The 26018-nt window shown below is 45.9% G+C and overlaps 1 protein-coding gene across 4 annotated transcripts in view; it reads left to right on the top strand.

Moving 5' to 3' along the window:
* The window catches only part of LOC130110520 (cAMP-specific 3',5'-cyclic phosphodiesterase 4D-like), a 119642-nt gene that overhangs the window by 68163 nt on the left and 25461 nt on the right, over positions 1-26018 (top strand). For all 4 annotated transcript variants that reach the window (XM_056277646.1, XM_056277649.1, XM_056277647.1 and 1 more), the window contains exons 2-7: positions 11112-11303; positions 13531-13567; positions 17635-17708; positions 17861-17910; positions 18338-18450; positions 23519-23612. In XM_056277646.1, the coding sequence (XP_056133621.1) occupies positions 11112-11303; positions 13531-13567; positions 17635-17708; positions 17861-17910; positions 18338-18450; positions 23519-23612 (560 nt within the window). The remainder of the gene's footprint in view (positions 1-11111; positions 11304-13530; positions 13568-17634; positions 17709-17860; positions 17911-18337; positions 18451-23518; positions 23613-26018) is intronic.

Below are 26018 nucleotides of genomic sequence, written 5' to 3'. Positions count from 1 at the left end.
GGCCCGGTCGCCGGAACAAGCAATACTCCATACTCAGGAGTTGATGGAATTCATGGAGTACATGGGTTTCACTATCAACATAAAGAAGAGCGCGCCATGGCCTTCGTGCCAGGCAACGTATCTGGGTCTGAGTTTGGATACGGTATCCATGCGCGCAACCCTTACGCAAGAGAGATGGCATTCCACCAGGACCACGTTAGCACATTTCGTCCCGGGGACATATGTCACTTATCGGATGATCAGGAGGCTGCTGGGCCTTCTGCCATCGGCTCACCAAGTTGTTCCTTTAGGTCTGTTGTTCATGAGGACACTGCAATTGTGGTTCGCAGTTCACTTCTTGAAATACGGCAACGAACGCCGGTACAACAACCATCTTATCCTGGTCCCGCGCGTGGTAGCGCAGGACCTAGACCACTGGAACAGAGCCTGCGTGGACATGTCTGGGGTCCCTATGGGCCCCAGGGGACCCGAGGTAACGATTTGTATGAATGCGTCCCTCTCGGGTTGGGGGGCCATCCTTGGCTACAAAACAGCGCGAGGAGTGTGGCCGTCTGGGGAGAAGGTCCACATCAACGCGCGCGAGACGGAGATGATTTGGCTGGCTATCCAGCATTTCGCTCAGGATCTCGTAGGCCGTCACATACTGATAATGACAGACAGCATGACGGCCAAGGCCTACATCAACCGCCAAGGCGGTATGAAGTCCAAGCGTTGCAGAGAGTTGGCCATGCAAATTTGGATTTGGGTCAACAGCAACGCGCTATCAATCAGGGCGCTTCGTGTTCCTGGGAAGGACAATGAAGCAGTGGACATCCTCTCGAGAGGCGGTCCGCATGCGGACAATTGGAGCCTCAACCCAGCCATAGTGGCTATGATCTGGGAGAGGTTCGGGGTAGCTCAAGTGGATCTGTTCGCATCGAAACTCAATTACAAGTGCCCTCGTTGGTACTCGATGCTCCCGTCCGACCTAGCGCCGTTGGGGGTCAACGCGCTTGGACTAGATCCATGGCCCGAGGAGATGCTTTACGCATTCGCCCCGCGCAGGTGCCTCCTAGACCTGGTGGTCAAGTTCGAGCGCACAGGGGGTCGGTTAGTTCTCGTGGCCCCGTACGAACCGAGCACCCCGTGGTTTCCGCGAATAGTGCCCTGGATAGTAGGCGAGCGGTTCGACGTCCAGGAGTGGGCGGACGCGCTCACGCAAGCAGGAGGGCTGCTACGGGAGGGCCCCTGGATAGGAGGCTCCCGATTAGCGGCGTGGATGCTTACAAAGCCAGGCTCTTAGCTATGGGACTTAGTGCGCAAGTGATTCGTGTCATCTTAGCGGCGCGTAAAGACTCCACGTATTCCAGGTACCAGGGGTACTGGAATCGATTTGACCAATTTTGCGCTGAACGCGACATGGACCCTTTGTCAGTAGGGATTGGCCCTATACTGACTTTTGTGGAGGTCTGTAGGAGTGATAGACTATGGTCTTTCTCCTCGGTCAAAGTCTGTGTATCGGCTCTCACGTTCTTCCGGGGGGAAGATCGAGGGTAGCACGGTTTTCACGCACCCGCTCATGACGCAGTACCTGTTGGGTGCTAAGAAGCTCTCAGCTAAGGAGCTTACGAGAGCTGAAACTTGGGATGCTTCCCTTGTTCTGCGCGCACTAGAGAAAGATCCCTTTGAACCCATGTCTACGGCAGACATGCGTTATGTCTCGGCTAAGCTGGCTGTGCTCTTGGCACTTACCACCGCAGCGAGGGGTTGTGAGCTCACTGCACTCACCATCAAGGGGATGGTGTTTTCTGGTGATCTGATGGTCACGCTCTTTACAGACCCCAGCTTCGTGCCCAAAACTGTGTCTGTCCTGACGAGTAGAGCCCCGGTGGTGATACACGCGTTTCATCCGTCACCGGTGACTAGGGATGAGAAACGCTTGCACCTCTCGTGTCCTGTACGGGCTTTACGCATTTACTTGCGGCGCACAGCAGATATTCGTAGGTCTGACAGGCTGCTGTTGACCTACAGAGTGAGCAAACCAGGTTATGCCCTTTCCACCCAGAGGCTAGCACACTGGCTGGTGGATGGTATTACGGAGGCGTATACCAAAGCGGGTAAAACAGCTCCTAAGCTGAAAGCGCATTCTACCCGAGGGACTGCTACGTCGATAGCTGTGTTGTCATGTATCGACTGGGAGGTCATCCGCCAGGCGGCGGTTTGGAGTGGTGAGACCACTTTCTTACAGCATTATTACCGGCACGTTAAGGTGCGGTCGGTTGCCGACGCTGTTCTGGAGCAGGCCTCTTAGGATGCTCTCATCAGAACGCGTACCCCTTCCCACCAGGGGTTTGAAGGGTTCATTGGACGGCTAGGGAACGGAGGCAGGAATCCTGTCGTTGTTCAATGCAATAACCCTCTCAGCCATTTTGGAGTACGTGAAATGTAACTTTGGGTTCGCGACGCGAACCCTAGTTATATGAACAACGACAAAATGGCTGAGAATAGAGCCGTTCTCCTCCTACCCGGGCCACAGGTGTGGTGCTCATTTAGTTGAAGATGGTTCGACTTACAAAGAGGAATAGCGCTTCCGGTGGGCGTGCCAATACGGGGTCGGTGGGAGGACATATGACCACAGGGGGTCATATTGTCCGGGATTGGCACGGGGAATGCACCTCCATCGTTTTTCTTTTTTCCAGCGAGCTATTGTGGATGATGTCACAATGCAATACAATAACCCTCTCAGCCATTTTGTCGTTGTTCATATAACTAGGGTTCGCGTCGCGAACCCAAAGTTACGCTACCCGGACGTCAAGGGCCAACTATTGTTGATGCTAATAAAATGGCAGCTCTACGAGGCCGAGGTTCAAGCATAACTATTCACTGACTTTAAGCTACTACTACTACTACTACTTTTGGCTGCTCCCGTTAGGGGTCGCCACAGCGGATCATCCGTTTCCATTTCTTCCTGTCTTCTGCGTCTTCCTCTGTCACACCAGCCACCTGCATGTCTTCCCTCACCACATCCATAAACCTCCTCTTTGGCCTTCCTCTTCTCCTCTTCCCTGGCAGCTCCATATTCAGCATCCTTCTCCCAATATACTCAGCATCTCTCCTCCACACATGTCCAAGCCATCTCAATCTTGCCTCTCTTGCTTTGTCTCCAAACCGTCCAACCTGAGCGGTCCCTCTAATATAATCGTTCCTAATCCTGTCCTTCTTCGTTACTCCCAGTGAAAATCTTAGCATCTTCAACTCTGCCACCTCCAGCTCCGCCTCCTGTCTTTTCGTCAGTGCCACTGTCTCCAAACCATATAACATAGCTGGTCTCACAACCATCTTGTAAACCTTCCCTTTAACTCTTGCTGATACCCTTCTGTCGCAAAGCACTCCTGACCCATTTCTCCACCCACTCCAACCTGCCTGCACTCTCTTTTTCACCTCTCTACTGCACTCCCCGTTACTTTGGACAGTTGACCCCAAGTATTTAAACTCAAATGCCTTTGTCACCTCCACTCCTTGCATCCTGACCATTCCACTGTCCTCTCTCTCATTCACGTATAGGTATTCCGTCTTGCTCCTACTGACTTTCATTCCTCTTCTCTCCAGTGCATACCTCCACCTCTCCAGGCTCTCCTCAACCTGCACCCTACTCTCGCTACAGATCACAATGTCATCCGCGAACATCATCGTCCATGGAGACTCCTGCCTGATCTTGTCCGTCAACCTGTCCATCACCATTGCAAACAAGAAAGGGCTAAGAGCCGATCCTTGATGTAATCCCACCTCCACCTTGAACCCATCTGTCATTCCAACCGTACACCTCACCATTGTCACACTTCCCTCATACGTATCCTGCACCACTCCTACATACTTCTCTGCAACTCCTGACTTCCTCATACAATACCACACCTCCTCTCTCGGCACTCTGTCATAAGCTTTCTCTAAATCTACAAAGACACAATGCAACTCTTTCTGGCCTTCTCTATACTTCTCAATCAACATTCTCAAAGCAAACATCGCATCTGGGGTGCTCTTTCGTGGCATGAAACCATACTGCTGCTCGCTGATCGTCACCTCTCCTCTTAACCTAGCTTATATTACTCTTTCCCAAATCTTCATGCTGTGGCTGATCAACTTTATACCTCTGTAGTTGTTACAGTTCTGCACATCGCCCTTGTTCTTGAAAATCGGTACCAGTATGCTTCTTCTCCACTCCTCAGGCATCCTCTCACTTTCCAGGATTGTGTTAAACAATCTAGTTAAAAACTCCACTGCCATCTCTCCTAAACATCTCCATGCCTCCACAGGTATGTCATCAGGACCAACTGCCTTTCCACTCTTCATCCTCTTCATAGCTGCCCTCACTTCCTCCTTGCTAATCCGCTGAACTTCCTGATTCACTATCCCTACATCATCCAACCTTCTCTCTCTCTCATTTTCTTCATTCATCAGCCCCTCAAAGTATTCCTTCCACCTTCTTAGCACACTCTCCTCGCTTGTCAGCACATTTCCATCTCTATCCTTGATCGCCCTAACTTGCTGCACATCCTTTGCAGCTTGGTCCCTCTGTCTAGCCAATCGGTACAAGTCCTTTTCTCCTTCCTTAGTGTCTAATCTGTCATACAACTCACTATACGCCTTTTCCTTTGCCTTTGCCACCTCTCTCTTTGCTTTACGCTGCATCTCCTTGTACTCCTGTCTACTTTCTTCATCCCTCTTACTATCCCACTTCTTCTTTGCCAACCTTTTCCTCTGTATAATTTGCTGTACTTCCTCATTCCACCACCAAGTCTCCTTGTCTTCCTTCCTCTGTCCTGATGACACACCAAGTACCTTCCTAGCTGTCTCCCTCACTATTTCTGCAGTGGTTTTCCAGCCATCTGGCAACTCTTCACTACCACCCAGTGCCTGTCTTAACTCCTGCCTGAACTCCACACAACAGTCTTCCTTCTTCAACTTCCACCATTTGATCTTCGGCTGTGTCTTCACTCGCTTCCTCTTCTTGGTCTCCAAAGTCATCCTACAGACCACCATCCGATGCTGCCTAGCTACGTTCTCCCCTGTCACCACCTTGCAGTCTCCAATCCCTTTTAGATGGTGCCTTCTACATAAGATATAATCCACCTGTGTGCACTTTCCTCCACTCTTGTACGTCACCCTGTGTTCCTCCCTCTTCTTGAAATATGTATTCACCACATCCATTTCCATCCTTTTCGCAAAATCGACCACCATCTGTCCTTCCACATTTCTCTTCTTGACTCCATACCTTCCCATCACCTCCTCATCACCTCTGTTCCCTTCACCAACATGTCCATTGAAGTCCGCTCCAATCACCACTCTCTCCTCCTTGGGTACCCTCTCCACCATGTCGTCCAACTCACTCCAGAATTCTTCTTTTTCATCCATCTCACGCCCAACTTGTGGGGCATATGCGCTGATAACATTCAGCAATAAACCTTCAATTTCCAGCTTCATACTCATCACTCTGTCTGACACTCTCTTCACCTCCAGCACGCTCTTGACATACTCTTCCTTCAGAATTACCCCTACCCCATTACTCCTCCCATTCACACCATGGTAGAAGAGTTTGAACCCACCTCCGATACTCCTGGCCTTACTCCCCTTCCACCTGGTCTCTTGCACCCACAGTATGCCTACCTTTCTTCTTTCCATCATGTCAGCCAGCTCTCTCCCTTTACCAGTCATAGTGCCAACATTCAAAGTTCTCTCACCTCCACATGCCTACCCTTCCTCCTCTCTAGCTGCCTCTGGACATGCTTTCCCCCTCTCCTTCTCCTTCGCCCAACAGTAGCATAGTTTCCACCGACACCCTGCTGGTTAACAGTACCGGTGGCGGTCGTTGGTAACCCGGGCCTCGACCGATCCGGTATGTAAGTCTTATTTATGATCCGCATATTTGATTTGGCAAAGATTTTATGGCGGATGCCCTTCCTGACGCAACCCTCCCCATTTGTCCGGGCTTGGGACCGGCACTAAGGATGCACTGGCTTGGACATCCTCAGTGGCTGGGTTATTCACTGACTTTAAGCTGTTTTACTTAAACAATGAATTAAATAAGAGAGCCCTGAAAATAAGGGGAAACGAAACAGTAAAGTGTCCTGCATTCTTTTCACGTAATTGAAAGTAAAGCAGGTGGTCGGTTGCAGAGAGAGAGGGAGAGATGCATTGTGTGATTCATCCCAGCCTGAGAACAACAGGAGGGAGTTCGGGATAAGGGGCTGGTGTGTGTGCACGTGCTTGGGGAGGTCATCATAACTTTCATCCACATCCCTTATGTTTCTGTGTGAAGTTTTTTTTAAAAAGAAACAGAGGAGAGGAGATGTTGTTTGCGTCAGACATTTGGGAACAATACAGGAGCCGGAGAGAGGGGCTCTCAGAGACCAAGGTCACCTTGTTTTCCCTCCATAGCAGAGTGACATGGCTGTCTGTATTTCTGTCCCTTTGCCTGTAATTTATTTATTTTTTGTCTGTCTGTCCATATATCTATTTATCCTTCTGTCTGTCTGTCTTTTTGTCTATCTGTCCCCTCAACCTGGCATATCCAGGCTGTATGTGTGTGTGAGTATAACCAGTTCTGAGTTCATCTGGTCACTTGTGAGGACTGTTTTCTGGACCTTGTTAATAATATGGTGATCTTAAGCGTTAAGGTTGGAAGATCAGACTGAGATTAGGCTTGTACTGCGGCAAGTTAACAGTCAGAAAAGATTCTCACAAATACAAGAGGACATGAATGTGTGCGCATGCATGTGCGTGCGTGTTTTCTGATTCTTTGTGATGCCTGAGAATAGTGACACTGCATAAGTACATCCAGCCATTAGATCCCCCTCTTTAGGGACCCTGAAGACTTTATCCCCTTGTTTTTCATCTGCTGTCACCTCTCACACACACACACACACACACACACACACACACACACACACACACACACACACACACACACACACACACACACACACACATACACACACACACACACACACACACACACACACACACACACACACACACACACACACACACACACACACACACACACACACACCCAGACAGCAGACTCAGGTTAACAACACTGCAACACTAATGCTGCACAGATAAAATTCATTGAGATGGAGTCTGCCTGCCACAGTAACCGTTTTAGTCAACAGGGGGAGCCATAGCCCAGGCAGAGGCCTGCTGGGTTTCCATCAGACTTGGATGAACCATGTCTAGAGCTCAGCAGAACCACCAATTTAGAGTCAACCAAACGGCAAATTGTCATTGTGGCACAAAACCTCGTCAGCTATCAGCGGGGGCTCAGTTTGTGATCTCATCCCTGTGGAATGGAAATGTATGTACTGGAATGGATTACTTTTGCTTATGTTGCTGTATGGATATTTTTTGTTAGGGTTAAACTAGAGCTGTTTGCAGATCAGTCTAATGCTCTGAATGGAAGAACCCAGCTGAACGGTGTCCTAGCAGTGTGTTTACATTCACCAAAACATGTAATCACAAAAATGTTTTTTGACGTACATGAGGTAGTTAAATAATCCTGTTTGAGAACAGCAAAAGCTTGTGAGCAGCAGATTTGCGTTTCTGCCCTTCTATCTCAGCAGAATCTACTCCTAATGCTGTCATTAAGCAGGGCAGGACAAGCTCTACCACACACAAAGCTTCAAACCATAAAGGAAACATAAAACCATAAGCCTGATGCCCCTTCCTCCCTTCAAGACCAAAAGTCAGAGGATGGAGGTCTGCAGCAAAGACTGCTGGGAGAAACCTCTGTACTATAACTGGACAAAGATGTGCAGGAAGAATATTGCCTAGTCCAGTCAAATAAAGTGCTTCGTGGGAATGGGAAGAGCTATCATGTTTGGCATCTTCATGTAATGCTGTTTCATTCAGACTGGGCTGTCTTTCAGATTATCAACAGAATAATGTGATTCATAAAATGGTTAAGGGTCTTTTGAAGACAAATTTTATTCATACTTTCGTATGAGTCAACATCAGTTTGATGGTATCCTGGCAATCGTCACTGAGGACATCAGTAGTGACCAAACGAGCCCTGTTGATTGGGATGGATTTTGATTGGCTGTCAGTGTGTTTATTGTTCCTCGGATCGCTCTGAAAGTGATGCCAACGATACTCTTCGCTGCAGTCGTTGTCGCTATAGTTGTGGTGTGGTCCCCTCCATCCACTCAAGTTGGAACGATATTTAAAATTATATATTTATAGTTATTGTTATAGTTATCATTCTTGGTGTGGACGGCCCTTAAAACTAATGTTCCCTGTGTTACTGCCGGCTTGGTTGAGCGTCCTACAGACACAATTGGCTGTATCTGCGGGTGAAAAGCCAGATGTGGGTATGTGTCCTGGTCGCTGCACTAGCGCCTCCTCTGGTCAACCGAGGCACCTGTTCATGGAGGAGGGGGAACTGGGGGGAATAGCGTGATCCTCCCATGCGCTACGTCCCCCTGGTGAAACTCGTCACTGTCAGGTGAAAAGAAGCGGCTGGCGACTCCACATGTATCGGAGGAGACATATGGTAGTCTGCAGCCCTCCCCGGATCGGCAGAGGGGGTGGAGCAGTGACCGGGACAGCTCGGAAGAGTGGGGTAACTGGCTAAGTACAACTGGGGAGAAAAAGGGGGGGATCCAAAAAAACAAACAAAGAAAAACAACCAATGTTATATTTCTTTGGATATAATGACCAGCCAATACCTCAAATGTAAATGTGAAGTCCTGTTCAGAATACAGTGGTCTGTGTTCTGCATAAAGGTGTAATGGAGAACTAGTTTTTCAACCTAGCAGCTCCCGTAGACTTATCTTGGCAACCCCCCCCCCACACACACACACCTCACCTGTCAACCACCCCACACTCCATGAAAGATGGAAAAAACCTGTCTGAAAATATCTTTCATTTCCCCCAAAACCTCTCAAACTGCTGCCCTGTGATAGCAGAACTTTTCCATGAATATTCATCTTTGTCTAACATGGGGGTGGGTGGGGGGGCTGTACATCTACTCCCTGGTGAAACCCCCATCTCCAACCTTCTTGCCAGGAAGCGCTATTTATAGCTTCTGACGTCACTGCCCCCCTTAGATAGAGCCTTGTCACGACTGGCACACAAGCTATTACAAGGGACGGGCAGGTAGTGTGTGTGTGTGTGTGTGTGTGTGTGTGTGTGTGTGTGTGTGTGTGTGTGTGTGTGTGTGTTCATTGAGAACCCCTCTTGCTATAGCCCCTCCCTTGTATCTTGTAGCACCAATCAGGTGCAAGATGCAGAAATATCAATGCATCACTGCACTGGATACAGGCATCATGTGCTCCTGTCATCTCTCTCTCTCTCCTCTCTTTCTCCGTGTTTCTGTGTCTCTGTGTCTCGATCTCACCCTTTCTCCCCCTCTGTCTCTCATTCTGTCTCCCTCCCTCCTTGTTCTTTCTCTACCTCCTACCTTGTCTCTGACCCTCTGTCTCATTCCACCTTCTGTTCTCTCAACCTCTCTCTCTCTCTCTCTCTCTCTCTCTCTCTCTCTCTCTCTCTCTCTCTCTCTCTCTCTCTCTCTCTCTCTCTCTCTCTCATCTCTCTCTCTCTCTCTCTCTCTCTCTCTCTCTCTCTTTCCACCTCTCTTTCTCTCTCTCTCTCCCTCTTTCGCTGCATCTCTCCATGAATCAGACCCGCTTCATTCACCATTGATTACATAACAGCCACGTCTCATTTATCATGCAGACGCTACTATTGCTGGACTTCCACAGGGATGCTGGGGAGGTGTAGCTAAAAATAGAAACTGCAGCAGCCCTCTGCTTTATGGTCCCATTCTTATTTTGATGACCCCTCCTAACAATCGGCTCTGTCAGGATCCCTGCTGTGTGTCCCGCATCCTGGAATGTCCATTTTGAAAAGGGCACTGATGAGTTATCCAAGAGGTGAGAGAGGTCATCTTGTTATACCTAAGTCACGGGTTTGAGTCCTGGACTGGCTGCAAAGATCTGGTCGGGGAAAGTAAGTGAGTAAAGCCTGCCCCTCTTGGAGCAACCGCCAACGATGTGCCCTTGAGCAAGGTGGTAAAACCCCTCATTTCTGGAGTTGAGCTGCCCATTAGCTTGCGCTAGATGACTGTGGTTGCACTGGGCCGTTCACAGTGACCATAGCAAATGATTGTGATTGTGCTTGTACCTCTCAGTGTCAAACGGTATAAAATCATGGTTTTACCGGGCAACTCCCGGGTGTGAATGTGTTGCAATGTCAAAACTAGACAGCAGTTTTGTGCTGATAGAGACCATTTTGCTTGGCAAACCCAGCAAGGGTGAATAAGCCTCTATTCCGTGTTATACATTAGATATATGAAACATTTACCAAAGTACATTTTACTGACTACCTAGGATGGGTGCCCCCCCCCCCACACACACACACACACACAAGTTGTGGTTTTGGGTGTCCCAGTAGCTGCTCTGCTCCCAGTGTTAGAAGAGCTGTACATGACTGTATGCCTGCTGGACTGGACTCGGTGGTAACCAGGGCTCCAGTGCAGCTGCCATCACCACTGATGACAGTCGCTGGCGTGTTGGAGAGGGACAGGTAGGATAGATAGCACCACTGATGCAGCTGACTTTGTGAAGTTAACTCTGACATCATTAGATGAAAGTCAAATCCTGTCGTGTGTGTGCTTCCATTTGTGCATACTGTGTGTGACCTGTAATTGTACAAACACTATTCAGCTTGTCCTTTCTCCTCCCCTACATCCCTTTCCTTCTCGTCCTACAACACACATAGATGTGATGTTGTCTTTGGGGCTTGGACACATCTGACAGTAGGGCTGTGCAATGCTGGCTAAAATCTTACTCTTGGTTGCAATTAGGATTTTCAGTAGGAACTAATACAGTAACTTTATTCAATTGGTACTGCATTAGCAAACCACATTTACCTTTGAAAAGTGTTAATAATAGTGTTAACAGTTAACTCAGTGTGGAATATTTGCCACATATTGAAAAACAAAAGGTATGTTTCAAAAGCTGTAAAAATACATATGCAATTTGAATATTTTGAAAGATTCTCTGACATGGTCTCTCTCTCTCTCTCTCTCTCTCTCTCTCTCTCTCTCTCTCTCTCTCTCTCTCTCTCTGTGTCCATAGTTTTGATGTGGAGAATGGACTGTCAGTGGGGCGCAGTCCCCTGGACTCCCAGACCAGTCCAGGTTCTGGTCTGGTTCTCCAGGCCAACTTCCCCCATAGCCAGCGCCGGGAGTCCTTCCTGTACCGCTCGGACTCGGACTTTGACCTGTCGCCCAAGGCCATGTCCCGCAACTCCTCCACTGCCAGCGACCTGTGAGTGTCCCCCCATTTGGCCATGCTTTTAGTACAGGATTCATGGGTTCATTCCCCGTGCTTTGTGAACCTAACCTATATATATATATATATATATATATATATATATATATATATAATTTTATTTTTTATTTTTTTCATCTCAGTGTGCCCCAACTATATCCAATCAACAGTCGTGGGCCATCACTTTTTGAATACTGGTCATCTTTATAAGAACTTTTAATTTTTACCAAATAGTGAAACTTTCTATTTTGGAAGTTTGGTGTTTGATAAAACTTTATTAATACCCTTTACAGCAGCGAATAATCACAGCAAAACATACCAAAGTAAGAATATATTGAAAAAAAAATCTACCCATATGTATAACCAATAAAACTTTGATTACAGTGTGGCTGGTACTTTGTCCTTGTATAACTTAGTATCCCAGATGAGAAATTTTGTAGAGCTGGCTGCCTAAATGAGCCCAGTCCCCACCGGTACACAACAGTGAATTTGGGGGGAGACAGTGAGGGCTAATATCATAGGGTGTGTGTGTAAGTCCTGTGGTAGTTTCATTTCCGGTCATCTCAGGCCCTGATTGCACTCATCTTTTAACATCCGACTTCAGTGAGACCTGTGGCAGAGAAAACAGGTTGTGTCATAGTGTAAGGGTGGGCTCAAGTCACTTTCTCTCAGTTCAATTTTTACTCAGAATTCATCTCTCAGTACTGTTAGTATTCAGTAGGCAAACCATGAAGGGGCTCTCAATGAGTCAGAGCCTCTCTTTTTTTTAAATTGAGTTCTCAAACCAGAAGAATGAGAGAGGAAGAGGTGAAAAAAAAAGTGAATCTCTTATTTTCTCTGACTTTCAACATATCTGCAGGTTCACACATAACCTCCCAATGAGGTATGTTTGTTTATTTTAAGGCTTTTTCATCCACAAATTGATGCTAAATGTTGTACAGTGTTAAAAAGCGATTTTTAACTGCAGAAGAAAGGGCAGGTTTGACAGGCAGCTGAGTTTGGCTCCTGCCTTTTACTTCTGGTATAGTCATCAAATGCTAGATTTAGGGGCATCTGCGTAGGGTAGTGGTCTATTCCGTTGCCTATCAGCATGGGGATCGCTGGTTCGAATCCTTGTGTTACCTCCGGCTTGGTTGGGCGTCCCTACAGACACAATTGGCCTTGTCTGTGGGTGGGAAGCCGGATGTGGGTGTGTGTCCTGGTCACTGCACTAGCGCCTCCTCTGGTTGGTCGGGGCGCCTGGTTGGCGGGGAGGGGGAACTGGGGGGGAATAGCATGAACCTCCCATGTGCTACGTCTCCCTGGCAAAACTCCTCACTGTCAGGCGAAAAGAAGCGGCTGGCAACTCCACATGTATCAGAGGAGGCATGTGGTAGTCTGCAGCCCTCCCCGGATCGGCAGAGGGGGTGGAGCAGCGACCGGAACAGCTCGGAAGAGTGGGGTAATTGACCGGGTACAATTGGGGAGAAAAATGGGGGGAAATCCAAAAGAAAAAAAATTAAATCTAATGCTCGATTTAAAGTCCCATCCAACGAGCGCGACTACCTTTTAATCTAGATTCTGCCTGTTTGCACAGGTAAAGAAATCTCTGTTCCACTACAAGTGTCTCTGAAGACAGATGTGTAAAGCCACATTTTAATGGAGTCTAAACAGGGCCTTGGTCACCAATAGTTGTTGCTCCTTTGTTTTTCTAAGGGAGGAAGGATTGAAGCAATGGGAAGTCAGTTGGCTGCCTCGGTGAGACAAAGAGTGAAGACTGCTGTGATTTTTGTTTTTCTGTTCCACCCTATTAAGAGTTCACTTCCCTATCTCTTTCACTCACATGCCAGCTTGTCCCAAACAGATGACTAAATGACACACCTTGAATCCTTACCCAGCAACACCATCATCTCTGCTATTTATGTAATTGAAACAGTAGCACAAGTCACACGGATGAAGAGACAGTCACTGTCACTGTACCTGTCAGTCCCACTGCATGGAGCAGCCATGAGCTCTGTTATCCTTACTGGCTGTGATGTGCATGATGTGACCCTGCACCACTCCTCCTCTCCTCTCTTCTCCATAGTTTCAGTCTACTTGGGTCTTCCCATGGAGTCCACAACAAAGTTCTCGTGGCTCATGAAGACCTGTTTGTTTTTGAGATTTTTGGAGTTGCATGGTACAGCTGCTCTCTGTCTCATGTCTGCCCAGACTAGAAGTTTCTGTCTGTCTGCTCTCTTTCCAGGCATGGAGAAGACATGATTGTGACTCCGTTTGCCCAGGTCAGTATTGGCTTCACCTGTCCTTATTTTGAGCGCTTACTCAAGCACTCATCTGTCTCTTTATTTTTCATCATAAGCATATATTGAAATCTTAATTTGGTTGAACAGTTGTATTCATACCTTGATTCAGGTGAAGGTATTAAGATATTGAAGTGATTAATGACATAGATAACTAAATAGACAGACAGACAGATGGAACGATTTGACAACAGATATGTGCATCAAAACGTTGCTTTTCAACACTTTCGTATGTACATGGTGCAATACACATTTTTTTTGTGTCGATACCATACAATATAATTTATTGTACCCGTAGGGAACTTTTTGTCTTGGACTTGAGTGCTACACATGATATAACTGCCTCCAGAGTAGTAATAAGGATAAACAAACAAACAACATAACATAACAACACATACCTATAGCAAATCACAACCACAAATTACACATATAGTGTTGAACATATTACACAACCAGCTGTAAGAACAAGCGACATATTGTACAACCCCTCACATCATATCAAAATATATATTACTTGGGCGTCTGGGTAATGTAGTGGTCTATTCCATTGCCTACCAACATGGGGCTCGCCAGTTCAAATCCTCATGTTACCTCCGCCTTGGTTGGGTGTCCCTACAGACACAATTGGCCATGTCTGTGGGGGGGAAGCCGGATGTGGATATGTGTCCTGGTCACTGCATTAGTGCCTCCTCTGGTCGATCGGGACGCCTGTTTGGGGGGAGAGGGAACTGGGGGGAATAGCGTGAGCCTCCTACGTGCTACGTCCCCCTGGCGAAACTCCTTACTGTCAGGTGAAAAGAAGCAGCTGGCAACTCCACATGTATTGGAGGAGACATGTGGTAGTCTGCAGCCCTCCCTGGGTCAGCAGAGGGTGTGGAGCAGTGACCGGGATGGCTCAGAAGAGTGGGTTAATTGGGGGGGAAAAGGTGTGTGGGGGGGGGACTATTGCACAACACTCTTGTATCAGGGCAAGAAACCAACTGTCCATTGGGTGTCCGGGTAGCGTAGCAGTCTATTGCGTTGCCTACCAACATGGGGATCACCGTATCGAATCCCCGTATTACCTCCGGCTTGGTTGGGCGTCCTACAGACACAATTGGTCATGTCTGTGAATGGGAAGCTGGATGTGGGTGTGTGTCCTGGTCACTGCACTAGCGCCTCCTCTGGTTGGTTGGGCACCTGTTCGGGGAGGAGGGGGGAATAGCGTGATCCTCCCATCCACTACGCCCCCCCTGGCGAAGCTCCTGACTGTCAGGTGAAAAGAACCGGCTGGCGACTCCACATGTAACGGAGGAAGCATGTGTAGTGTGCAGCCCTCCCCGGATCGGCAGAGGGGGGTGGAGCAGCAACCGGGACAACTCGGAAGAGTGGGGGAATTGGCCAGATACAATTGAGGAGAAAAGGGGGGGGGGGGGAAACCAACTGTCCTTACCACTGGCCACAATGTCTGCTTGATTTTCAGTTTACTGACCCTCAGCCAAATGTATATTTAAAACAGAAAAAATCCCAAGTAAACTAAGATACATTTATCACCCACAGCTTGAGTTTGATAGCATCTGGCTGTAGCTGAAGGTGAATTCCCACCCTACAGTGTGTTGATGAGCAGCAGTATCTCGGATGTTTTTTCCCAAAGTGACTGAAAGCAGTCAATGGACTGAAGCCACGTCACATAACATCATATCCTAGAGACCCACACTGGTCCTCCACCCTTGATTTCAGATATGTTACATTGTTTCCCCCAGAAAAACTTTCATATTGGTGGTGGGTGGGGGGGTGTAGGTATTGGGGTTGATGGGTGGGGGAGCATTTTTGACAGTCTCACTTCCTTTGTTCCTTTGTCATCATACAAAGGCTATACCGTCAAACTCTCTGCAGTGTTGTGTTACATTAAAGTCAGTTTAATCTTCACTGTGGTAATTATTGTCACTGATGGGTGAAAACCAAATATCTGCAAAGGAGTTAACTTTACAGGAAGTGAAAAAAAATCATTATTATTTCATCACTTTATAACCAACCATTACATCACCACAGGCTTTGTAAAAACACTTTTCATTTGTCTAGGAACATTGAGGCGTTGGATCCACACACAATCAGTCTATGTAATGAAAATAAAATCGCCGAATTTGTAGATATGTGTTTTTTGCTCGACAGCGACATTATGTTCTTTAAAAAAAAGCATGCGGTATGTTAAGACCAATAGTCTTGTCCCACAATGAGCCACCTCTCCACTTGTTGAAACTTTCAACCAATTTAAATATAAGGCAGTCTTTAGAGAAAAGAATAGTGAATTTGAAACATTACTTTTAGTAGTCACCACTGTAAGACGTCCACTGTGATCCAGTCTTCACCAGATTATTCTTTTGAAACCCTGTATTTCTATGGTACGGAAATAAACTTTTGTTGTACATCTGTGCTTTCCTTTTCACTGTGAATGAAAACATTCATTTTCACATCCCACTGACAAGGATTGGTAGGGTATTCACTGTGGTAGTGGAAACGCTGTGCTGATCAAGGTCACACACACACCTCTGTGTGTGTGTGTGTGTGTGTGTGTGTGTGTGTGTGTGTGTGTGTGTGTGTGTGTTTGCTTGTATGAGTGTATTTGTATAAATATGCATTTGTATTTGCATGTATATGTGCCTTCCCACATGCCTCAGTTTGCCTTTTCATGGTGACCCAGTGATATAATCTACAGTACTGGTAGGGTCCTAGCACAGATTCATCTAGGATCCTGTGCTCTAGAGAGTTTGAGTCACACAGAGGGTCATGACCCACTTTGGATCGACTGCAAAACAATCAGGGGAATCACCAAACTAGCATAACAGGATCACACGTCTGCTGTCAAGGGTTTCAAAACCGGAGAGGTATAGCATTTCTACTCCCCTACGTTGGAGTTGTGAAACTTGGAGACCTTTGACATGACCATTTCTCAGGTCCTTTTGGTGACTTGATTTGACTAAGAATTCACCCTTAGGATCCGATCCGGTGGTATGTGCCCTGCCTGTGACAGGTGTGAATCGGTGTTTAAACGCCTCAGCCTGGGGACAACCGGTCTGTCGAACATCCAATCTGGATTTGACTGGATTGGACGTTACGCTTAACAGCTCATATTAAGAATCTTATTGTCATTTGAGGCAGTAGTGCACTTCCTGAGAGTTGGATTTGGGGACGCCCCCTCCCCCAAATTTGTTTCACAACACGAATTCCCCTGATTCTCCTCACTGCAACACAAAATCTAAATGTCTGTTTAAAAAAAAAAGCAAACAATAATTGAAAGATAACACTTACTTAGGTATAATCTTTAAAATCTGTCGTAACGTCAAAGTAATGGCTATATTTGACCTCTAAATTATATAGTGGGTCTCCAGCCTGAACTTTTGTCTGTTTTTTGCATTTCGATTGTTCTTTGTTATAACTTTAGTAGAAGAGTCACATTTTTTTTTATTCATTAATTTATTTTACATACTTTATTATTCCCTTGCAGGGATAATTCACTCTCCCACCCTCTGGTTGGGGCATAGTGACAAAAAGCTAGTGTGAGAAACCTGTAGTGTGTCTACTACAAAATGCATTGTCAAATATCTTTTGTATATTACAGCTCTACCTGTATACCTACAGGTAAACAACCCTCTACCTGAGGGCTTTCCATCTTCCATCTACTGTAAAGTGCTGGTTCAAACCCCTGTGTGGTCATACCTTTGGAAATACCTTTTGATATGACCACACAGGGGTTTGAACCAGCGCTTTACAGTAGATGGAATACCCTCACAGAAACACGAGGCCACCCTGCCTTCTATACTTAGCTTTCCTAATTAAAACCAGAGTTTTACAGTCATTTATGTGTTTAATGAGATTCATAATCCCTCTGGCCTTTTGAATCTGTTAAAAGCCTACTCTCTGTCGCTCGCTCTCTCTCTCTCTCTCTCTCTCTCTCTCTCTCTCTCTCTCTCTCTCTCTCTCTCTCTCTCTCTCTCTCTCTCTCTCTCTCTCTCTCTCTCTCTCTCTCTCTCTCTCTCTCTCTCTCTCTCTCTCTCTCTCTCTCTCTGTAGGTACTTGCCAGCCTGAGAACAGTAAGAAATAACTTTGCAGCTTTGACACACCTGCAAGATCGTGTAGCCAACAAGTAAGAATAAGTAAATAGACTAAATGAGTGGATATTATGGCTGACAGATAATAATGGACAGGTGGAGTGATGGATGTGTCGTTGAATGACTGACTGACTGACTGTTTAATTTGTTGATTTCACTAATAGCCTGTCTGTTATCTTCATTCCAGGCGGCCATCAAGCAGTAATCAACCATCCATGTGCAAACCATGTGTAACAGGTCAGTCTGAAGTTAGCTCTACATTAGACAGCTCTGTATGGTGGACTTTGACTTTAGTGAGGACTATCTCTTGTGACAGAATCTAGGATGATTCAAAATGCAGCTGTCCTGTGAAATGATTTGAAAGCAAACATTATCATTGTCCCATTGGCTTTCATTGGACTCATTATAAGGTGATATAAGCACTGGGCTGTTCTCAGCAAACCCTGAGATGTGACTGACAAAGATGTGATGGTAGCTTCAACCATACATTCTGAAAGATATACTGACACTTGATGTAGGTTGGCTTTTACACTAAGGACCTCTTCTGTCACCAGACATACCAATCACAGTGTACCCGGTTCTTTTCCAGGTATGATTCTGTGCTAATGTGTCACTTAATTTTCATTGAAACTTGACTTCTGACCTCTGACCTCTAATCCTTCAGAAGAACAATACCAGAAGCTGGCAGTAGAGACCATGGAGGAGCTGGATTGGTGCCTGGACCAGCTGGAGACTCTACAGACCAGGCACTCTGTCAGCGAGATGGCTTCCAATAAGGTGAGACATTGAACCCATCCTTAGAGAGGGTGAAAATATATGTAGCAGATCTGAAGAGGACAGTAGCAGCAAACACTGACCAGCACTTTTTTACTTTTTGAGAGTGCCCTCCCACCAAAATGAACGCTTCAATATTTGGTGAGGTCTTGAAACAGTGTTGCCAAACCAAAATGCCTTGACCAGCAAGAAATTCAAATTACAGTATCACAAATGTATTGTTTGCCAACCCAAGTTTCTGGCCAAAATCTTTAAAAGTATCCTCATTGCGGAATCAAAGAAGGTTGAATCAGTTCGTCTAGATACAGCGTTTATTGACAGATACATTTCATCACTCAACTAAGTGACATCTTCAGTCTAAACTGACTGCACGTATCCCCACCTTTATAAAAATTCTAACTGGGCATTTGTCAAAGCCAGGGAGACACCCAAACAGCGCACCAGTCAATAGGGGATGCGATCCTTGGGGTAGACCAACTTATGGCACAACATGTTTTGGGGTTTGAAAGCAAATGAGACATGGTATTTTGAAACTACGCATCTCAGCTTTTCCGACACTCCTGCCACATATGGAATCACCACTGGTTTACGCTTACGCAGCTGTTGTCCTTCTCCTCTCTTCGATTGACTGGTGCGCTGTTTGAGTGTCTCCCTGGCTTTGACAAATGCCCAGTTAGAATTTTTATAAAGGTGGGTATACGTGCAGTCAGTTTAGACTGAAGATGTCAGTTGAGTGATGAAACGTATCTGTCAGTAAACGTTGTGTCCATATAAACTGATTCAACCATCTTTGATTTTCTTACGTGGATTATTGAGCAAGCATCAAGACACTCATTGCAGAAAAAAAACCCTTCTTGTTATATTTTAGTGGCATTATAATTTATTAGAGCCATAGGGGCAGCCGACACGGACAATAATCTACTGAATGTTGCACCCACAAGATGTAATGACCCATATTTTTTTTTAAAAAAGTTCTGCCAGGTAAACTTCCGTATTAAGAAATATTGCCCTGAGATCTTAGAAAACAGAACGTTGTGTGTCCTGTTTTTCTTTTCAAACTTCCTCTTAACTCCTTGTCCCTGCATACAACTTGCCCATCCTCTGTTAAATTGCCCTCATCAGCAACTGCATACTAATAGTTTTCCAGAATATTAACACCCATCCTTTGTCTAATATGCCCGTTTGAGTTAGTTTTGGTTTCTGCTTGTCATGGGAGCGTTAGGTCTCATCCTTGTGCCCAGTTGATATTACACAACTTGGTCTACATTCAGTGCTGAGCAGTGCTATCACAGAGACACTATTTGAATAGGATCCTTTGTTAGTGGTAGATTGGACACACAGTCTCATGGCGCTCAAGACTGTAGACAGCTAGCATTTAAAGCCAAGCTAGCAGCAGATGATGAACACAAAAGGAGAGAGATGAAGAAGCAGGGCAGTGTCTAAATCCAACATGTCTGGCTGATGGTTAGCTCTCTTTCACTCCAGTAGAGGTAAATTGTTTAATGCTGTTCACTGTCATCACTTATAATTGATGCTGGAATAATTCAAAATGGTTTCAAAATGAAATCTCTGTTTGTAGGGCAACCAGTTGCAGTTTCAATTTCCATATGACGTTAATTTCTGACGTTAAGCCATGCAGCATGCACACAAACAAAATCCACAACTGACTGAATCAAACGTTGAGAGTATTAAAAGAGGTCTCGATTTGGCTTTGCATTCAAACAGCCTCCACAGATGATATGAGCTCTTTGTCTTCCACTGACTTGTGCTTGCGATACAAAGGCGCCGAAGACAAATTGTTCCAAAGGATAAAGTGACTGGACTGAGTTTTTATTGTGTCTCTAAAGGTGGACCACCACACAGCTTCAGTTTGATAGTGGTTTAGGGTATTGGGACTGCATCACGTCACTGTTTTGGAAATGACTCAAATTATACTTCCGCTTAACCTTTTGAAGTTGAGAACGATTGAAACAATAGATTTGTTTGTCAGTCATGTATCTTCAGGGGCTTTTACACATTTACGGTCCTTTGACAGGTTTTTTTTTTTTTTTTAAACAAACACACACACATGTTAATCATCAAGATACTTGTTCATTCAGAGACTGAGGCAAACAGTGAATGGCGCTTCTCCCTCCATTAACTCAACCAATATCTGTTCCCGCCCCTGGGTGCTAAAGGCACTATGCATCCTCTTCTTACCCCGCCACCCCTGCACACACTCCTCCCCCCTCTCCCTATAAGCTAATCAGAAGCCTCTCTTCCACCCAGCCCCTGGAGAAAGACAAATCTGATTGGGCAGGGGGAAGCAACTGCAGAGAAGACACACACACACACACACACTCACAAACAGGGAGGGAGGCTTTCCTCACAGTCTCTCTCTGGTTCTCTCTACCTTTGTCTCTCTCCACCTCTCTCTCTCCCCTCGGTTCCCTCTCTCTTTCTCTCTCTCTTTTCTCCCTCTGTCTTGCTTGCTCTCGTCCCACCCCCCACCCCCATGTCTCTCCCTGTGTTTGTGTTACACATTGAGCGCGTGACAGTAGTGGAGGTAGTAGTTGAGCAAGAGACTGCAGTCACACCTACACTCGCAACCCCCCCCCCCCCCAACACATCAGGGACAGCGTACAGGACAACGTACGGGGCATCCAGTTTTCTGATGTCCGATCGACTCTTGTTTGCCTATCCCGTTTGAATCCGGAGCACAACAGAATGACCAGATGCGTTCACAGGCTGGTTGTAAGCCGGTGAACTCCCCCCAGTGAGCTGCGTGCGTGTCTGTGTTTATCTTGATGGGGTTTTGTTACATCTGAATCAACATGTGTGGATCACCATGCCTGTGTTGGCTCTCTGGCTGTCCATATTCCCAAGAATCCTACAGGTGAGTGAGCGCACGAGGAGGGCTTGCCTCATTTATTTTGGGATCTGTTACTTGTTGGTCCTGTCAGTGCAAGGAAAAAGTGCTCAGTGGCTTGCTGGTCATTGAGTAGTGATCCTACTTTATTCCTCAGTGGCAGTATAGTATTTGATAGCATATCAAGCAAGAAATTGCATTCCAACAAATTGTTCAAATATTGGATGTCAAGGTCCTCGGTCCCTTTTTGTGTGTGACAAGAGAGAACAGTTACCATGATGTTGGTGGAAGTCACAGGATATTTGCAACATGAAGGATGACAAATGACTTTAATAATGTGTGTGTGTGTGTGTGTGTGTGTGTGCGCGCGCGCGTGCATGTGCGTAAATAAATGGGTAAATTGGGTTTGTTGTAGTAACATGTAAACACTGCAGTATCAGCCCCCCCCTCCAATCCACACACACACCACCCTGCTCTTGCTCTGCCCTCAGACAACACGTTAACAAGTTGTTACATAATCGGTGGAGAGGAATCTACCCTCTCTCTCTCTCTCTCTCTCTCTCTCTCTCTCTCTCTCTCTCTCTCTCTCTCTCTCTCTCTCTCTCTCTCTCTCTCTCTCTCTCTCTCTCTCTCTCACACACACACACACACAGAAACACATTCATATCTATCCCTTATGAACTCTGATCCCCTAGCTAGCATTCTGCTCCTCAGGGAGACATTACAGTAGCTACGGGGGCTCACTGGCCGGCTGGGCAGGGCTGCCTTGGCCTACCAGGTTCCTCCATTGCAACCTACATCCCAGGTCTCAAGGCGCCCTGCAGTGCTGTCTTTAAGTGTCTCTGTTTGCTCCCACGCTGAGAGTGAGGACTTGATGGCGTTTAACACCTGAGTATAAATGAATATGACCCTCAGAGATGGCTCAATTCAGATTGTCCATTCATTTGTATTTTGGCTTTATCACTGTATATCTAGCTTTGCGTCTTACTTATGGGGATCCAAAGTGTTTAAAACTTCATACCATCACCATTGTTTCCCTATGTTTTGTCCTTGGTATTATTTCTGCAGACAGGAAATTATGTGAGGTATCTTAGATCATGGCTTGACTTCAATATGCACTTTAAAATAATTACCACTCTCTTGATTTAAGATAAAGGTTGACTAACTGCCTATCGATGACTAGTAAGTTATAGGCTTACTAACCATGTATCTACACAAGCTATGTTTACCAACGTGTCTGTGTCATACCATATACAAGGCATACCATGACTAGTTCACTCTGTCCGCAGCAGTGTTGTAGTCGAGTCACTAAACCTCGAGTCCGAGTCAAGTCTCGAGTCCCCAGTGTTCAAATCCGAGTCTCCAAAGAAGAGTCTGAGTCGAATCTGAGTCAAGTCCCCATTACCTGTGTCTGAGTCCAAGTCTGAGTCATCAAGGTTGAGTCTGAGTCATGTTCCAAAAGGGGTCCAGTGCTCCACTCTGGCACCGTAAAAAAGCTGATATACAAGTAATTATCATAATTAAAAATGAATGTAGCTGTCAATATCTTATGCCAAATTATTTGGGCCTATTACAAAAAACTAACAAAAAGTCTTTATCAATTAACAAGTCCGAGTCATCATCTCCAACTTCCGAGTCCGAATGCAGTCAATGCTTGAGTCCAAGTCTGAGTCATCAGTGCTCGAGTCCAAGTCGAGTCCCAAGTCTTGAAAATCAGGACTCGAGTGCAACTCGAATCCTGGACTCGAGTACTACAACACTGGTCCACAGTATGTCATAGCGTACGATGTCTACATGTGGATGTAAAAATGTATATAACTGGACTAACATGTCCGTCTATGTTAATACTTTTTTTTTTTACTTTTTATTTCTGGGTATTTTCTTCATTACAGGAACAAAACAAAATAATCAACAAACAGAAAAAAAGAACGGGGAAAAAAAACGGGAGGTCATGGGACGATCAAGAAACTGCCAAAGTAGAATGTCTCATATACAGTATACTTACAATAACTATGAGCTATCCTTCTCATTGGCCAAATAAATACACCATTTTCCCCCAGTTCTTTTTGGAGCTGAATAGAGTAAGTCATCTGTTCTGAAAGTTGTTATAGTATGTATGTATAGTATGTATGTTGTTTAAGTATGTTAATACTTCTGTGAATGTCCCGTATGCTGTGACTCACCACAGTCCTTTATGTCTCTGGTTCTGTCCTGTCCACACAGTTTAAGAGGATGCTGAACAGAGAGCTCACACAGCTATCAGAGACCAGCCGCTCAGGGAACCAGGTGTCAGAGTTCATCGCGAGCACCTTTCTAGGTGAGTGTTTACCGGGCATGGCTTTGACCGACCGGGACTGATCTTTCCTTTACCGCTAGCCGAGCAGAAAAATGAAACAAAGACTTTTCTTCCACCATGACATATCCACCTGGCCAAGAATGTGCCATCTACCTTTCACTCTAAAATAATACAAATTATGACACATTTAATATCAAAGGATAACTCAAGTTAATGAAGAGTTTACACTGGATACCAGCAGATCAGAATCAGAAACCCTTTATTTGTCATTTCATTTCATGCACTCGCACACATGAAATGAAACGAAACATCATTTCCCCCAGCCCACAGCAGTGCAACACAAACACAAAAACACATATCGAAAAACTACAAGAACACATATAGCCAAATTAATACATATATCTAAACTAAACATACAAAAGTTTAAAAAATAGCTGCCCAGGAGAATGAACGCCAGACAGGATGACTGTCAGAACTGCCGGTCTACATGGGCTAGCAGTTAGTTTAGCCTCCTCAGGTGCAGCTCCGGTCAGGGCTGTGGTCACTGGACGCAGCAGACCAAGCTCCCCCAGCCAATCCCACGCTAGCTCTCCCAGCCCGACACCTTCGACACACCTCCCCGCGACAACACTAAAAACACAGTCTAGGTGAGGCCGCCACCAGACCGCCCTCAGTGTTATCGGAACTGCCGGTCTGCATGGGCTAGCAGTTAGTTTAGCCTGCCCTGCTTCCTTTCCTTTTTCCCCCACTTTACTTTATAGATGTCACATAGTAATATACGAACTTTTGTCCAAATAGTAGCAAATGCTTTAATTTACATTTTTGGGGGTTTGTCTGTGTCACATTTTGAAGGAAACACTCCTATTTGTCTTTTGCACTATGTATTAAAGCTTGTGTGTCATTACATTAACTCAGCAGCGCTAAACCTCTGGTAGTGGTCCTACTGCATGTGGCAGAACAAACACAGCATGGCCTGTCAGGCTGCTGTCTGGGCTTGTCCACATCAGCTCTGAGGACACCACCATACCTGACCAGCTGCATGTATGCATGCAAGTATGTCATCCAGCATGGTAGCATGGCAGGAGGAAGAGATGAGAGCAAGCTGCTTGGAGGAAAGAGGAGAGGACGCTTGATTAAGGAGGTTATGGAGGATTTTTGTATTATTTTTTTTTAAGGGGAGGAGGCTTTGAAGCAGAGGTAAAGAGTGCGAGGCTTTTTATCGGGAGAAGGAGACAAGGAGTGGGTAGCTTTTGAAAGGATAGAGAAGAGGAGAGGAGGAGCTGAGGGTTTTTTCTTCCTTCAAAAGGCAGGAGGTGCTACGACAGCACAGCATTCCCGGACACATTGTCGGGTGTTGCCGTGGCAACGCAGTAATATTATTAGACGACTTGTTGCGTCAATAGAGGGGCCTCAGTCTTCAGCAGACTTACTGGTGGAATGGAGACCCGGCCAAGCGCTGCCAGACTCAGGGAAGACACGGCTTTGACATGACTGCCCTGCTTCTAACCCCTGACCCTGATTGGAAATGAACACCATGGCGCTGGGTGTGAGGAAGAGGAGGTATTCAGTGAGAGGTGAGGTGATGGAGACAGCTGGCTTTACTTGTGCTGACAGGAGATCCTCCTCCAGATGAAGTGTGTTTTAGATTGGCTTCTGATTTGATTCGTTTTGGAGGACATCATTTTTAAATGTTTCATTGGATAATTTTCTTTATCAAATAAATTGGGATAGATTGGGCAAAAAACATTCAGAATCGTCTGTGGGTATGTGATCCACATGTGACAGGCACAGAGACAGGCATACACACACACAGATATAAATATATTGTGTAGAACAGGATTATAGTCCTTTTGGTTGGCACTAAAAGCATTAATTTGCCGTACCTGTGCTGCAAGTGGGGCTGCTCTACAGAGCATGGAGTTAGTAGTGACATACGGTGTGTCAGCGTATGCTCCTGTTGGCATGCGTTACGCTGGAGATGAAAATACATCATTTTGGCAGAATTGGGAATCGATTACTTTTGACCATCTCTTATGTCACCTAGGAGGATACGAGGATGGAATAGCCTCCATTCAGCCCAGAGTGGTTCAGAAAGTCATGTGAACTGAGTCCACTTTTCTGGTCAAAGCTTGCATTGTTGTTCAGAGCCGGTTAAACAGGATAGCTTGAATGTGCTCGTTGTGCTTTTTGAAGTAGATTTTCTAAGTGGGACCCATCTTACATACTTGTGTTGGGTTAGACACAGATTGGACACATGGGTTAGACAGTGCTACCGATAACGGTTTTAAAGTCACTGTAAGTAAGTAAATAAACTTTATATATATATATATATATATGTGTGTGTGTGTGTGTGTGTGTGTGTGTGTGTGTGTGTGTGTGTGTGTGTGTGTGTGTATAAATATATATCAACACGGATACAGGGGAAAA

Source organism: Lampris incognitus, chromosome 3 (assembly GCF_029633865.1).
Source record: "Lampris incognitus isolate fLamInc1 chromosome 3, fLamInc1.hap2, whole genome shotgun sequence".
NCBI lineage: Eukaryota > Metazoa > Chordata > Actinopteri > Lampriformes > Lampridae > Lampris > Lampris incognitus.
This window is presented reverse-complemented; position numbering and strand designations above follow the sequence as displayed.